The sequence below is a fragment of the Phodopus roborovskii genome, unplaced genomic scaffold (assembly GCF_943737965.1).
Source record: "Phodopus roborovskii unplaced genomic scaffold, PHOROB, whole genome shotgun sequence".
NCBI classification, from domain to species: domain Eukaryota; kingdom Metazoa; phylum Chordata; class Mammalia; order Rodentia; family Cricetidae; genus Phodopus; species Phodopus roborovskii.
This window is the reverse complement of record NW_026126434.1, coordinates 29,043,320-29,057,379: the sequence shown is the minus strand read 5'-3', so window position 1 is coordinate 29,057,379 and position 14,060 is coordinate 29,043,320. Positions and strand designations below refer to the sequence as shown.

Sequence of the window (14,060 nt, the reverse complement as noted above, 5' to 3'; positions counted from 1 at the left end):
GCTCTCGCCCGTCGTGCCCTCAGATGACCCCGGCTCTGCGCATGCGCGTTGCTTACACGGCCGCTCCGCACCGGGGCGCCGCCATGTTGGTAAAGGTAGCGGGGTGCAGCCATTTAAAAAAAATAAATAAAAAAAAAAAAAAAAAAAAAAGGAACTTCCTGATCTCGCGGGAGCTCGAGTCGTGACTGCCACGTCCCAGCACACCGAGAGGATCCCGGAGCCGGTGAGCCGTCCCTGCTGCTCCCTGACGGTGCTTGGCAGGCCTTTCCCCCAAGCTAGTGGGTCATAGAGACGAGGGCCCAGAGAGAACGTCACGGAGCGGATCAGAGGCTAGAGCGGTATCGGTGGTGGGGGGGGGGGGAGGCCTGCATCCGGGTAGGGTGTCCCGGGACAGAGAACCCGCCGGGGGGACAATGTAAGAGGGGAGCAAAGCCATAGAAGTGGTCGAAGGGCACGAGCGGAGCGGACCCCGCATAGGTAGAGCCGGGAGTCAAGTAGAGTCGTTGTCTCTGTCCCCCTGGTAAGCGTGATGGCCAGGGGCCTCTGGGCCCCCCACTGGGTGGCTGTGGCTCTGCTGGCCTGGGCGGCTTCGGGGCTGCTGGTGGCCGGACACGGGGGTCATGGTGACCCACACAAAGACGTAGAAGAGGATTTCCATGGCCACAGCCACGGGCACTCACATGAGGATTTCCACCATGGACACAGCCATGCCCACGGCCATGGCCACACTCATGAGAGCATCTGGCACGGGCCTGCCCACAGCCACGATCATGAACATTCGAATGAGGACTTGCACCATGGCCATAGCCACGGCCACTCCCACCACTCCCATGATAGCCTCCACCACAGAGGACATGGACATGCCCATGAACATAGCCATGGAGCCACTAAGGAGACTCGGGCTCCAGGCGCCAAACACCACCTGGACACTGTCACCCTTTGGGCCTATGTGAGTCCCCAGGGGATGTGGGGAAGAGGGACCGGTTTTTAGTCATTGGAAAATTCGGTGTTTGACTTGTGACTCCCGTTCCCCAGGCACTGGGGGCCACAGTGCTCATCTCCGCGGCTCCATTCTTCGTGCTCTTCCTCATCCCAGTGGAGTCAAACTCGCCCAGGCATCGCTCTCTGCTCCAGATCTTGCTCAGTTTTGCCTCTGGGGGCCTCCTGGGTGATGCCTTCCTGCACCTTATCCCTCACGCTCTGGGTAAGTAACCTCGACTCTGCCAAAAAGCTTACTCTGCCTTCTCGGGTTTTCCAATGGTCCTCAAATACCCATCCAATGTGCCGTGCATCCCCTTTTTTTTTCTGCAGAGCCGCATTCTCACCACACTGTGCAGCAGCACGGACATGGACACTCCCACAGTGGTGAGAAGGATCTTGATGGGAACAGGGATTGGGATGCTGGGAAAGGTCTGCCTCTGCCAATCTTCACCTCACACTGGAGGAGGAGCCCAGAGTCTGTGCCTCCCTTCATGCTTCAATGCCTCTGCTCCCAGGCCAGGGCCCCATCCTCTCTGTGGGACTCTGGGTCCTCGGTGGGATTGTCGCCTTCCTCGTGGTGGAGAAATTTGTGAGACATGTGAAAGGAGGGCACGGGCACAGTCACACACATGGAAGCCATGGACATGGGAAACAGGGTGAGCCTACCTTGCCTGCCACAGAATGTATTCAGGCTCCTCTGTTGGAGCGGGGTTCTTATGGAGAACACATCAGAGGCTCTGCCCTTGCTCTGATCAACTCTTCTTCTCCCTCAGAGTGTCCTGCAAAGGAAAAGCCCAGCTCAGAGGAAGAAGAAAAGGAAATGGGGGGTTTGCGGAAAAGGAGAGGAGGAAATGGCTCCAGGGATGGGCCAGCGAAACCTCAGAATCGGGAAGAAGAAAAAGAAGAAAAAGCAGGTTCAGGTACAGAATGAGTGGTTGTTGAATTTCACAGAGTGTGTGCTGGAGGTGATGGATGGCTATCTAGATAATCCCTCTAATGAAGGGACACTAGGACCAGTGATGGTGGCCTTCAATCGTCTTGTCTTCTCTTTGCAAAAGACCTTCGTGTGTCTGGGTATCTGAATCTGGCTGCTGACCTGGCACACAACTTCACAGACGGCTTGGCCATCGGTGCTTCCTTCCGTGGGGGCCGAGGACTAGGGATCCTGACCACAATGACAGTCTTGCTGCATGAGGTGCCTCATGAGGTCGGGGACTTTGCCATCTTGGTCCAGTCTGGTTGCAGCAAAAAACAGGTTGGTGCCAACAGCCTGTCATTAGTTCCTTACAAGCTGTACTACCGTCAACAAGTCTTTTTATTAGATCGGGGTGAGTTGTTTCCTTTGCCCATGCTCTGTATTGCTGCACTGTGACCCTCACACGTGTACAATTTGATGCACAGTCTGGAAGGGCCTGGTCTGTTCTAGTGCTCCTCAGGCAGGGTCTCACTTGCCTTGTGGCCAGGGAGCCCCAGACAGCTGCCTGCCTCTGCTTCCCAGTGCTGGGATTGTGAGCACCTTGACCACACTTGCCTTCCTGTGCAGGTGCCTGGGATCCAGGTTCCTGCCCTCACGCTCATGCAGGAAGCATATCAATGGAGCCATGTCCCCAGCCCCTTAGCTGTCCTCTGATTCTCCAGAAATGTGGACACCTATGCAGCTGACCCACCGGTCACACTTGACTCATAGCTGTTGGTGATCATGTCTTTCTCTTTTCTGCCCACCAGGCAATGCGTCTCCAGCTCCTGACCGCAGTAGGGGCACTGGCTGGCACAGCATGTGCCCTTGTCACCGAAGGAGGGACAGTGGGCAGTGAAGTGGCAGGTGGGGCGGGTCCTGGCTGGGTTCTGCCATTCACTGCAGGTGGTTTTATCTATGTAGCAACAGTGTCTGTGTTGCCTGAGCTGTTGAGAGAGGCATCCCCATTACAGTCACTTTTGGAGGTGCTGGGGCTCCTGGGAGGAGTTGTCATGATGGTACTGATTGCCCACCTTGAGTGAGGGGTGGAGTAGTCTGTCCTACCCTGCCCTGATTCTCCACCCCTACCTCCCAGATAAAGACAGTTGGGAGCCCTGGCCAGTGTTACTTGCCAGAGGAAGGAGTTTTAACCTTGGAGGATGATGTCTGGTATTTGGGGCCTTAAAGGTATGACAGTCAACACAGAGTATAAGAGGTCAGAGGGTCCAAAGTGTTGGACACTGCCCAACAGTATTGTTGGTTTCGGAGGAATGGGGCCATGGAGAAGACTAGGGTGACAGTAGCATATCTGGTGGTCCCTACCCTACTTGTTTTCCCATCATCAACATGCCACACAGGGTCCTCCAAGGTCCCTCTCCTTCTGAACTGGTTAGTGGTGGCTTGAGGGAAGGAGTGGGGTAGACATCAATCGTGTGTCCTGATTTGGAAGTAGCAGGGTGGGAGAGTGCTCCTTGGTAAAATCTCACAACCTGATTTAGTTTTGTTTCTGTTCCTTTTATATCACTGTTTGAATGGGTAGGGAGGAACGGTGACCCTAAATAAAGTGCTTGGATCTTCCACTTCACATGCAGTCTTTGTTTTTTGGGGGAGTGAGGCCTCCAGTCTTCCTGATTCCCCAAGTCCCCAAGGGTCGTGATGGTGACCACGCCCCCACAGTGGGATGTCGTCCGATGTGTCACTTTGGCTAAAGGTGTTTTCCATTGGGTCGGGTTCGGCTCTTGTCACGCCCCCAGTGTGCTCAGATTGGCCTGGGCTCAGCGCCCCGCCCACCCCCATCAGCCATGGCGTCTCAGCTCCGGCTCCGCTCCGCGCTGGCCCTGGTCACAGGTTCAGGGGTTCCCTCCCCGGGCGGGTTGGAGTGCTTAGGCCATGTCAGTGAGCGCCATCCCTGGGGTCCCTGTCCCTCTTGTCCGAGTTTCATTAACTTTGCGCTCCGTGACCTCTGACCTCCGCCCGTCTCCTTCCGCTACCGCGGACTCTCAGGTGCCGGTAGCGGCATCGGCCGTGTGATCAGCGTGCGCCTAGCGGAAGAGGGCGCCGCCGTGGCCGCCTGCGACCTGGACGGGTCAGCAGCACAGGACACCGTGCGTCTGCTGGGCGTCCCGGGGAGCGAGGACGGGACGCCACGTGGGAAGCACGTTGCTTTCCAGGCGGACGTGTCGCATGCCCCCGCAGTCAGGCACCTGCTGGAGCAAGTACAGGTGAACCAAGCACCGCGCAGCATAGCCTCGGCCCGGCCTTTGTGGTCTTTGGTGTTAGCCCCCCCTCCCTCCCTCCCATAGGCCTGCTTTTCTCGCCCGCCATCTGTCGTTGTGTCCTGTGCGGGCATCACACGCGATGAGTTTCTGCTTCACATGTCAGAAGAAGACTGGGACAGAGTCATAGCTATCAATCTCAAGGTGGTGACCTCTGAACCCGTGACTTGTGCCCGCCCCCAGCCTGGGGAAGGGCTTGGAGAAGGGCTGCCACCCCGGCTGATTCCGCTAGCCTTGTTACCCTCTCGTGCCAGGGTACCTTCCTAGTCACTCAGGCTGCAGCCCAGGCTCTGGTGTCCAGTGGCTGTCGCGGCTCCATCATCAATATCAGTAGCATCATTGGAAAGGTCAGGTTGAGTCGGGCTGGGCCAGCAAGCCACGTGGGCACTGGGAAGCTATTCCTGACTCACCCTAGGTCTCTGACTCACCATAGGTGGGGAATATCGGACAAATAAACTATGCGTCCTCTAAAGCAGGAGTGATTGGGCTCACCCAGACTGCAGCGCGCGAACTTGGACGGTGGGTCAGACCATAGGCACCCTGCTGAGGGAGGGGTTGGCCAGTATTCTTTCCAGGGTCAGCATCCATTCTTCCTCCTGCAGACATGGGATCCGATGTAACTCAGTCCTCCCAGGGTTCATTGCAACACCCATGACCCAGAAAATGCCAGAGAAAGTGAAGGACAAGGTAGGCTGTGGATGGAGGGAGATTGCTGGGCACAGTACAAACAGTAAGTATTCCAGACATACACTTAATGAGAAATGAAAAAATAAGAAAACAAAAGTCCATAAAAGAAACTTCCAGCCACATGTTTCCTTTACAGGTAACTGCAATGATCCCGTTGGGACACATGGGGGACCCTGAGGGTGAGCATGGGTTGGGAGAAGGCTCTAAGGAGATCCTTAAATCTGTAATATTTTTAAAGGGTCGCATAGGAATTAATGATTGGTTCAGGCTCTGGGTTTTGCGGGAGCATAGCCACTCTGTATCAAAGGAAGTGAGCCTGCCCCTCCCCCACCTTCCCTATAGATGTGGCAGATGTGGTCGCATTCTTAGCATCTGAAGACAGTGGATACATCACAGGGGCCGCAGTGGAAGTCACTGGTATGAGGCCTTCGTGGGGAGGGCGGGTACAGAAAGTGAGGAGACCCTGCAGCCCGAGGGGCAGAGGTCCCTTAACTAGACCAGGGACAGAAGTGGATGTACCCATATACGTCACCACCCATGCACCTGTCTGGATCTTTCCGCCCCTCTCAGGAGGTCTTTTCATGTAACTGCAGCATGGAAGCTGGACTCTGCTCGCTCCCCCACCACCGCCTGGCCTCCTGCTGATGAGGACGCTAAGTTCCCAGGCTTCAAACGGGGTGGTAGTGTGCAGCTCAGGCATGCTGAATATGGAAGGCAGGGGTGCCTGTGACCCTAATAAATTCCAAATCCTCTTCCCTGCCACCTCCGTCCGGTTCTTCTTGTGTCCAAGCCCTCAGACCCTTTCCCACCTCCCCCTCTCTCCCCTTTCCGAAGGATTGTTCCCTTTCACTGCCTGGTCTCCCAGGGCAACCCCCGCCGCCGGGTGTGAGAGTAAAGAGTGTTTGTCACTGTGTGTGCCTGACACTCTGGGTCTTTTCAGAGGGGATTCTGTGCCCACCACCCTTTCATTGCATCTGCAGCACCAGTCATGCCCCCCATTCCCCGGGTCCTCATGGCCCCCAAGGGTGATTTGTTCTTGGCCCCATCCTGGTGTCCAGTCTGGCCTTGGAAGGGGGTCTTGGAACAGGTGGCCCACCCCCACCCCTCCTTTCTCTGTTCCCCTCCCTTCTCTCCACCTTACAATAGCTGCAGCCGGCCTGGGGTCCGATGGGGGGGGATTAGGGGAGGGGGCCAGGATTAGGGGAATGAACTAGCCGATGAAAGGGGCTGGAGAAGAGCAGAAGGGAGGGGGCTGGGAGAAGGAGGAGGAAGGGGAGGGGGTCCACGCTAATCGACTCTGGCGCCCACATAAGGACTGGCCACGGACTGAAGGAGAGAACAGGGAAGTAGGGGGTAACTGGGGTTGGGGGCGAGGGGACCCACTGATAACTTGTCCCACAGACAGGCCACCCCTGGCAGCCGCAGCGCAGGCTGGCGGGCGACAACGCCCGTCACGGTCTCCGTCCCGGTGCCCCTCGTTCCCTGCCCTCAACCGGGATGGCCGGCTCCTTCCTCTTCTCGCTCCTCTCCGCCCGCTTCCTTCACTCCGAGTCCCGGAGAAGCCCTGCCCACCTTCCCACGCCACACATTTCACTCGTGTGTTCCCCGACTCCCCCACCAGGGCTCCATCTGAGTCCCCGCTTCCGCGTGGCGTCTCCATCCCAGGTGCCTCCGGTGCGCCTCCCTCCCCGCCCCGGGCCGCGGCTCCTGATTGTCCAAACGCAATTCTCGAGTCTCTGGCTCCGGCCGAGAATTGCGTCTGGACGTCCCGAGCCGCCGCCCCCAAACCACGAGGGGGAGAGGCCAGACAGAGCGCGGGGACGGGCCCGGGACACCCGGGACCCCGCCGCAGCCCTCGGAGCTCAGGGCGCGCGCCCTGCAGCAGCGGTGCAGCTGCGCGTGGCTTTCCAGGCATCCCAGGCAGGGCTTGCGGGAAGCTGGGGAATCATCGCCCGCGCCGCGGAGGGGAGCTCCCCACGTGTACCGGCACCCCCACCCCGGCTGCTCCGCTCGCGCCCCGCGGGGGAGGGGAACCCGGTTCCACGGCACGCTCCACGCGCGACGTGAGGGCGGTGACGTCTCCGTCGCAGGGTAGGATGCAGGGAGGGCGGAAGTGACGTCGGGCCTCAGCGCCCGGGCCATGGCGGCGGCGGCTGCTGCGAGAGCTGCGGCGTGAGTGGCAGCTGTGGATCGAGCGGATCAGGGCGACGGAGCCCGGGCTTCCCCGGGGAGAGGCCCGCGGCCGGGCAGCGGGACGGCCGGAGCCGGGTGAGGGGCCGCGGGGCGCGCGCTCAGGGCCTGGGGGCGGGGTCTGCAGAGGGGCGGCCCCGACAGCGTCCCCTTCCCCCTCCGCAGACTTCCCTCTACCGAGCCCAGCTTGGAGGGGGTCTGTGCCCCGTCACCATGACGACGCCGGCGAATGCCCAGAATGCCAGCAAAACGTGGGAACTGAGTCTCTACGAGCTGCACCGGACCCCGCAGGTGACAGGGATCTTCCAGTCCCAACTTCCTCCCCCCCATCACACTGTGCTTTCCCCGACTCTGCGTTTGAATCACCTAGCGCTTCCACACATACCTTATTTAATCCGATTTAACCCCTCAGAACAGCCATGTCAGGGAGCTAGCTACAGCAGCTAGCACGGTAAGCAGACGCCAGAAGTTACCTTCTCTCTCGTCTCTGCTTGCATGTGTCAGTGTACACAGACTCGTCCTACGAGTTAGAGTAGAACTCTCTCTCCCCAGTATTCTGACTTAGTGCAGCGGGACATCGGAATCTGTTTTAACAGGCACCTGAAATTCTAGTATAGGTACACTTGCTTCTTTGAGTTTTAAGAATACCGGTCGAGGCTGGGTGTGGTAGAGCACTCCAGAAGCAGAGGCAGGTGGACCTTGTAAGTTTGAGGTCAGCCTGGTTCTACATAGTGAATCCAGGGCAGCTAGGGTTACACACATATTGAGACCCCCCCCCCGAAAAAAAAGCAAACAAAAAAATTAGTTTGTTGAATAAATATTCGCCAAGCCATAGACCTGTGCCATCTGTACACCAACCCTAGTATCTCACCAGATGTCAGGTCCTTCTGTTGCAGAACCCCTTGTGAGTGCATCCTCATCCCTTCTGGGTAATTTCGGAGCCCTTGGTCTCCTCCGTCCCAGAACTTCCATCCTCCACAGTTGGCCAGCATGCCCTCCAGATTCTACCACCTTATCTTTCTCAAAGCTTGCTTCTGAAATTCCTTTTCCCCAATCCTCTGCCACCTGCTAACGGCCCAGGAAGCTATTATGGATGGGACAGAGATTGCGGTTTCTCCTCGGTCGCTGCATTCAGAGCTCATGTGTCCCATCTGCCTGGACATGCTGAAGAACACAATGACCACCAAGGAGTGCCTCCATCGCTTCTGCTCTGACTGCATTGTCACCGCCCTGCGGAGCGGGTAAAGGAGGGCCTAGTCTGCAACGGGGCAAGGGGACCCGTGGGCATCAGTGACGGGAACTGACTCTATAGAGCTCCCATTCCGTTCCCCACCCCCATCCCAGGAACAAGGAGTGCCCAACCTGCCGGAAAAAGCTGGTCTCCAAGCGGTCCCTACGGCCAGACCCAAACTTTGATGCCCTGATCTCCAAAATCTACCCTAGCCGGGAGGAATATGAGGCCCATCAAGACCGAGTGCTCATCCGCCTCAGCCGCCTGCACAACCAGCAGGCGCTGAGCTCCAGTATCGAGGAGGGGCTTCGGATGCAGGCCATGCACAGGTGTGGAGATCTGGAGACCATATTTCCTGTTGGTGTTGTCTGAAATGTGAACTGTCCATACAGTTCATACTCTTCTAGCTGCCAGGTGTTGACCATGCAGCTATGCGCATGGCTGATTCGAGGGCAGGTGCTGTGTTCTCAAATAAGTGATGGGAAATGACCCTAGCCTCTCTATTTCTTCAGTCATCAAATAGAGATAAACATGTAACTGTGCTTGGTGCATTGTTAGCGACTAGTGAACTCGGACATCACCATTAGGATGTCCGAGGTCTCACAGTCAGCTGAAGTTTTAACACCTAAATGCCCACCCTGAGTTCCGCCCATTCTAACTGGGACCATGTGTTTCTGCAGGGCTCAGCGTGTAAGGCGGCCAATGCCTGGATCGGATCAGACCACCACGATGAGTGGGGGGGAAGGAGACCCTGGGGAGGGAGAAGGGGAAGGAGAGGATGTAAGCTCTGACTCCGCTCCAGACTCCGCCCCGGGCCCTGCCCCCAAGCGACCCCGTGGAGGGGGTGCGGGGGGCAGCAGTATAGGGACTGGGGGCGGAGCTGCCGGTGGGGCTTGCGGGGGTGCTGGTTCTGAAGACTCTGGTGACCGGGGTGGCACCCTGGGAGGGGGAACCCTGGGCCCCCCAAGCCCTCCCGGGGCTCCCAGCCCTCCAGAGCCCTGCGGAGAGATCGAACTTGTGTTCCGGCCCCATCCCCTGCTTGTGGAGAAGGGAGAATACTGCCAGACTAGGTGAGGAGCCCTGCCGCCTGGGAACCAGAATTCAGGGATCCAATCAGGGGAGCTTCAGACCTGAGGGCAGGGGTTATAGTTCAGTTGGTAGAGTGTTTGTCAAGCAGGCACCAAACCCTGAGTTTCTTCCCCAGCGCCATGTAAACCAAGAGTGGTTGTGTACACCTGTAATTCCAGAGACTGGATGAGAAGCTGAAGGTCACCTTCAGCTACATAGCGGCCTAGAGGCCAGCCCAGGGTGCCTGTATTGCCAGCCAGGCCTTTTGGAGGCAGCTCTCCATTGGAGGACTCTGTTGTGTATCCTCCCCTCTCTGCCCTCCCTCCAGGTACGTGAAGACCACTGGGAATGCCACAGTGGACCATCTCTCCAAGTACTTGGCCCTGCGCATTGCCCTGGAGCGGAGGCAGCAGCAAGAAACCACAGAGTCCGGAGGGCCTGGAGGGGGCGCCTTGGACACTGGCGGACCTGATGGGGGTGGTGGGGAGAGCGGGGTTGCCGGAGGCCGTGAAGGTCCTGAGGAGCCTGCCCTACCCAGCCTGGAAGGTGTCAGCGAAAAGCAGTACACCATCTACATAGCACCTGGAGGCGGAGCATTCACGGTGAGTGCCTGCTGATAGTTAGAGTGGGCCAGGGTGAGCCCTGTTACTGCCCTGCTCTCTCTGTCTCTCTGTCTCTGCCCCCACCCCTTTCTTTACTCTTCGCTTGTCTCTTGTTCATTTCCTCTTCCTACTTTCTCTCCCCCACTCCTCCAGACGCTGAATGGCTCACTGACCTTGGAGCTTGTGAATGAGAAGTTCTGGAAGGTGTCCAGGCCATTGGAGCTCTGCTATGCCCCCACTAAGGACCCAAAATGATTTCATAAGGGGACAGTCAGAGGATTGGGACCACAGGGTGTCCTTGTGTCCCAGCTCACCCTGCCAGCTTCATCTCCCAGTGCCGGACAGCAGGAGGACACAAACAAGGACAAATGGCTTTTATACAAAGTATCTATATCAGATTCTTCTATATTGTACAGCACAGGACCTGTGCCCACTACTGCCTTTTCTATTGACTCTAACTACCCACCCTGCAGGTGAAGGGAAGGTGAACACGGCCCCCTCCCCACCCTCCTACCGACAACAAATTTGCTTACTTCTTTGAAACCTGCAGTCCTCCGTGTGTGTCTGTCAAGGGTGTATAAAAAAGGCGGCGAGGGCTGGAGAAGTGGCTCATCGGTTAAGAGCACTGACTACTCTTTAGAGGACCTGAGTTTGATTCCCAGCATCCACATGGTGGCTTACGGCTATCTGTAACTCTAGTTTCAGGGTTGGATGCCCTTTTCTGGCCTCTGTAGTCACTAGGAACACATGGTGCACTGACTTGTGCAAGCAAAACACCTGGATGTATAAAATTAAAAAATAAGCAGGACGTAGTGGCACACACCTTTAATTTTAGCACTCGGGTGACAGAGGCAGGTGGATCTCTGTGACTTTGAGGGCAGGCTGGTCTACAGAGTGAGTTCTGGGACAGCCAAGGCTACATAGTGAGACCCTGTCTCAAAATATAAAACAATTTTTTTTTTAAATTGGAAAGGAAAGCTTTAAAGTCAGGAAATCAATGTTGGAAGTAGGGAAGTGATGGCAGAGGTTAACTCCCCTATATCTCCCTTACCCTCTTATAAAATATAAATGAAAAGAGGGAGGAGCCAGCTGTGGTCTTTAAATCCTTTTAATCCCAGGATCTGGTTGGCAGAGCCAAAAAGAGAGCCACCAGTGTGAAACCAGCTTGTTCTAGCTTGGTCTACATGATGAGATCTGGGCCAGCCTGGACTAGTTACACCCAATCTCCAAAAGCCTGAAGACAAAGGAACTAGGGACAGTCTGTGAAGCTGGAGGAGAGGATGAAGGGGGTGGGCTTTTCTGCCCATTCCTGATGACCAGGTCAGATCCAGTCAACCTGGGGGAGGTGCAGGCTAGATCTCCACAGTAAAGTCTGTCTGGCCACTGACAAGATGGAGCTGTGAAGCTTGAAGAAAATTCCATCGTTACTGATGTCTGAAAAGGAGAGAGGGACAACTGTGAGAACCCGTTGTGGCCTTGGGGCCTGGAGTCCCAAATGAGTCTAGGGTTCCAGGGGCAGGATTTCTGCAGCAGAATGAATGGCCTCTGTACCTGCCCCCCACATTGTCCCCAGCATCCTGTCTGTCACCACTCTGCCCTAAGGAGTCAGGGCCTCAAGATGCTGCAGGTGGGGCTGGGTGGGCTCCCTTGGGAACTTTGGGTTTTCTTGTGTGATCCCTGGTATCACCAGTTACAGCCCACCCATCTTCAGTCCCTTTGAGTATGGGGACATATCAATGTGACACCATTGTCCCACAGTGGTACAAGGCGCTCTCCTCAATGCAGCCCCATTTTACAATGTTTATCCTGGAACCCACTTTTGTTTGTGTTTGTTTATTTGTTTTTGATAGAGTCTCACTGTGCCACCATGGCTGACTGATCAGGCTAGTTTTGAACTCAGAGGGATCTGCCTGCCTCTGCCTCCTGAGTGCTGGTACCAAAGGCTGGCACCACCATGCCCAGCTGCATCCCCTTAACTTGTGCATCCCCAACAATGCATAGGCTGGGAAGCAGGCCAGCAGACCTTATCCAGGAGAATTGAGGTAGAGAAGTAGGGAGGGGCTTGAGGAGGAAGCCTGCCTTCACGATCCCTAGACCCTAGCGCTTCTATCAGGGTTGCCTCCTGGCTTCCTTTCAGCATTCCTCAGATTCTCAGCCTCTTCCCGCCTCCTCTTCCCCAGTGTTAACGGGTGACCTTCAAAGGCATGGCTCCCTACTTCGGAGACACCATGTGTGGGCCTGCCACAGGTCTCCCTGGGTAAGTGTCCCCCACTCTGCCAGCAAGCCTTCCCCAGTGCCAGGAGGAGGAGGCAAATTCTCAGCTTACCACCCCTAAATGGGGTGTTTTCTCCCCACATTATCCTCTGTCTGAGGCAGTATTATTGATGCATCAGGGTAAGAGATGAAAAGTATGTACACGAACAGCTGGACTGGTGTGAAGGATGGAGGTAGGGAAAGATGGAGAGGCAACTGTGGGCAGGAGCTTCACCTGTACAAGCCTGCACTGGATCTTCCTGTGGTGTCCTGGCCTGCAAAATGGGGAGCCCAGCTCTCAGGAAGGAGAGAGAGAAGGACCAGGAGTTCTGAACCACTCTGTCCACATGGCAAGTTCAAGGTCAGATGTCGCACCCAACCTCGACTAGCAAGGAAGACGCAACTCGGGGGAGATCTTCTTCTAGCAGTTTAATCAGGATCCTTGAACAAGCTTCTTCTAACTCCGGGGAAATGCCTGCACAGGCTTAAATCCCCTTGCACTGACCAACCCTAGTGAGCCACGTGGACCCTGCAGATAGGCTGCTCTTATACGGAAGCAAGCAAGCTGAACAGGCTTAGCCAAATAAGGACTTGTTTATGACAGAGAGCGCTCACAAGGTGGAAGGTGGAAGCCAGCGCCATCTTTAAGGCGCCGCACTTCGCAGCTCTCTACAGTTCCCCCTTTTTGTTTTATTAAGGCAACAGGCAAGGGTAGTGGTCTGATCTCCAGTAACGTAATGAACATTGTAATGACCCTGAATCCTAGTAGTCAGCCAAGTCAGTGCCACACCTGTCCGGTATCTTTTTCCTGGAGGTGGGGCCTCAGACACCAATCCACATGCAACCAGACTTGCCCTTCTCGGAGTTGCTGGCTTCCAGAGCCAACTCAGAGTGCAGTGCTAAGCCATACAACCTGAGCGTGAAGGATCAACTTTTATTCATGACTGCAAGCCATGCCTGGGGGGGGGGGGACTACATTTCCTCAATGGCTGTAAATGCCTGGACAACCATGGCTGCATGCCGTCTCTGAGCAAGCCTCAGCCTGCAAAGGCACCACAGGCCCACAAAGGAGATAAGCAGCAAGAGGATAGCCATGGCTCCCATTCCTGCCCACTCTTTCAAGTGGTTCATGGCTTGAGTGATCCATGTAGATAGTCCCTCTGCAACTGAGATGTTGACCTGGGTAGAATTCACATGCACGATGGAAAGTCTCAGGTCCTGCATTAACTTATGGAATTCTCCAGACCAATTGCCTAAAAGATACTGAGAAAGCTAGTTAGACATATTGGCAGCCACTGAATACTTTTGATATGGCACAGAGGTCACACATAGCCCTGTCATCTTCCATTCACATCCTATTTGTGCCAACTGCCACAAAGTATCTATTTGCTCCTGCACCAGATCAACTCTTTGGTTCACAATCATAAGACCTCCTTTTAACTGAGCACCAATTGTGGACTGAGCATCCAAGGTGGTAGCCACATTCTTGGACAATTCATTTAACTTAGAGGCTGTCTATACTGATGTGTTCATGGCTATTGCAGTCGTGACTGAATGTAGAGAGCCACCAGTGCCATTCCTGAAGATGGTGCCGGTTTCCTGTCCATAAGCCAGCAAGGCGCGGATGCGCGATCCACGTCATGGGGTGACAGTTACGAGCATTGCAGGCTGCAACTGTCAGTAACGGACACAGCTCCTCTGCAACTATCAGTAACGGACACAGCTCCTCTATATAAGCAGAGCCCTTTTTCCTCCTCGGGGTCTTCCCTCAACTTGCTGTAATGAGCTGCGCAATAAACATAGCTGCAGAAGAATCC

General features: G+C 55.8%; 3 protein-coding genes across 4 annotated transcripts; all 3 read left to right on the top strand.

Moving 5' to 3' along the window:
* Window positions 1-360: 360 nt before the first annotated feature.
* Slc39a7 (solute carrier family 39 member 7) lies at window positions 361-3,521 on the top strand. The gene is made up of 7 exons (XM_051187232.1): window positions 361-949; window positions 1,036-1,204; window positions 1,312-1,365; window positions 1,497-1,637; window positions 1,755-1,901; window positions 2,040-2,236; window positions 2,707-3,521. Exons 1-7 carry the CDS (start codon window positions 530-532, stop codon window positions 2,977-2,979), a joined length of 1,401 nt encoding a protein of 466 aa, XP_051043189.1. The 5' UTR covers window positions 361-529; the 3' UTR covers window positions 2,980-3,521.
* Window positions 3,522-3,724: 203 nt separating this feature from the next.
* On the top strand, window positions 3,725-5,661 carry Hsd17b8 (hydroxysteroid 17-beta dehydrogenase 8). Of its 2 annotated transcripts, XM_051187227.1 has the most exons (9): window positions 3,725-3,784; window positions 3,941-4,158; window positions 4,240-4,356; window positions 4,467-4,559; window positions 4,646-4,731; window positions 4,815-4,899; window positions 5,036-5,078; window positions 5,242-5,316; window positions 5,470-5,661. In XM_051187227.1, the coding sequence occupies exons 1-9, from the start codon at window positions 3,739-3,741 to the stop codon at window positions 5,484-5,486; spliced, it is 780 nt and encodes a 259-aa protein (XP_051043184.1). In that variant the 5' UTR covers window positions 3,725-3,738; the 3' UTR covers window positions 5,487-5,661. The 2 variants fall into 2 exon arrangements, with proteins under 2 accessions (XP_051043184.1, XP_051043185.1); XM_051187228.1 differs by lacking the exon at window positions 5,036-5,078.
* A 1,424-nt stretch (window positions 5,662-7,085) lies between these two features.
* On the top strand, window positions 7,086-10,533 carry Ring1 (ring finger protein 1). Its single transcript, XM_051187226.1, has 7 exons — window positions 7,086-7,167; window positions 7,255-7,380; window positions 8,170-8,330; window positions 8,434-8,649; window positions 9,001-9,390; window positions 9,717-9,990; window positions 10,144-10,533. The coding sequence occupies exons 2-7, from the start codon at window positions 7,303-7,305 to the stop codon at window positions 10,243-10,245; spliced, it is 1,221 nt and encodes a 406-aa protein (XP_051043183.1). The 5' UTR covers window positions 7,086-7,167; window positions 7,255-7,302; the 3' UTR covers window positions 10,246-10,533.
* Window positions 10,534-14,060: the final 3,527 nt, after the last annotated feature.

Coding starts and splice junctions, on each gene's coding strand:
- Slc39a7 (XM_051187232.1), top strand. CDS start 530: ATGGCCAGGGGCCTCTGGGCCCCCCACTGGGTGGCTGTGGCTCTGCTG. Junction 1,205..1,311: donor CCTTATCCCTCACGCTCTGG/GTAAGTAACCTC, acceptor TTTTTTCTGCAG/AGCCGCATTCTCACCACACT. Junction 2,237..2,706: donor CTGGTTGCAGCAAAAAACAG/GTTGGTGCCAAC, acceptor TCTGCCCACCAG/GCAATGCGTCTCCAGCTCCT.
- Hsd17b8 (XM_051187227.1), top strand. CDS start 3,739: ATGGCGTCTCAGCTCCGGCTCCGCTCCGCGCTGGCCCTGGTCACAG. Junction 3,785..3,940: donor CGCGCTGGCCCTGGTCACAG/GTTCAGGGGTTC, acceptor GCGGACTCTCAG/GTGCCGGTAGCGGCATCGGC. Junction 4,900..5,035: donor CAGAGAAAGTGAAGGACAAG/GTAGGCTGTGGA, acceptor TTTCCTTTACAG/GTAACTGCAATGATCCCGTT.
- Ring1 (XM_051187226.1), top strand. CDS start 7,303: ATGACGACGCCGGCGAATGCCCAGAATGCCAGCAAAACGTGGGAACTG. Junction 7,381..8,169: donor AGCTGCACCGGACCCCGCAG/GTGACAGGGATC, acceptor CTAACGGCCCAG/GAAGCTATTATGGATGGGAC. Junction 9,391..9,716: donor GGAGAATACTGCCAGACTAG/GTGAGGAGCCCT, acceptor CCCTCCCTCCAG/GTACGTGAAGACCACTGGGA.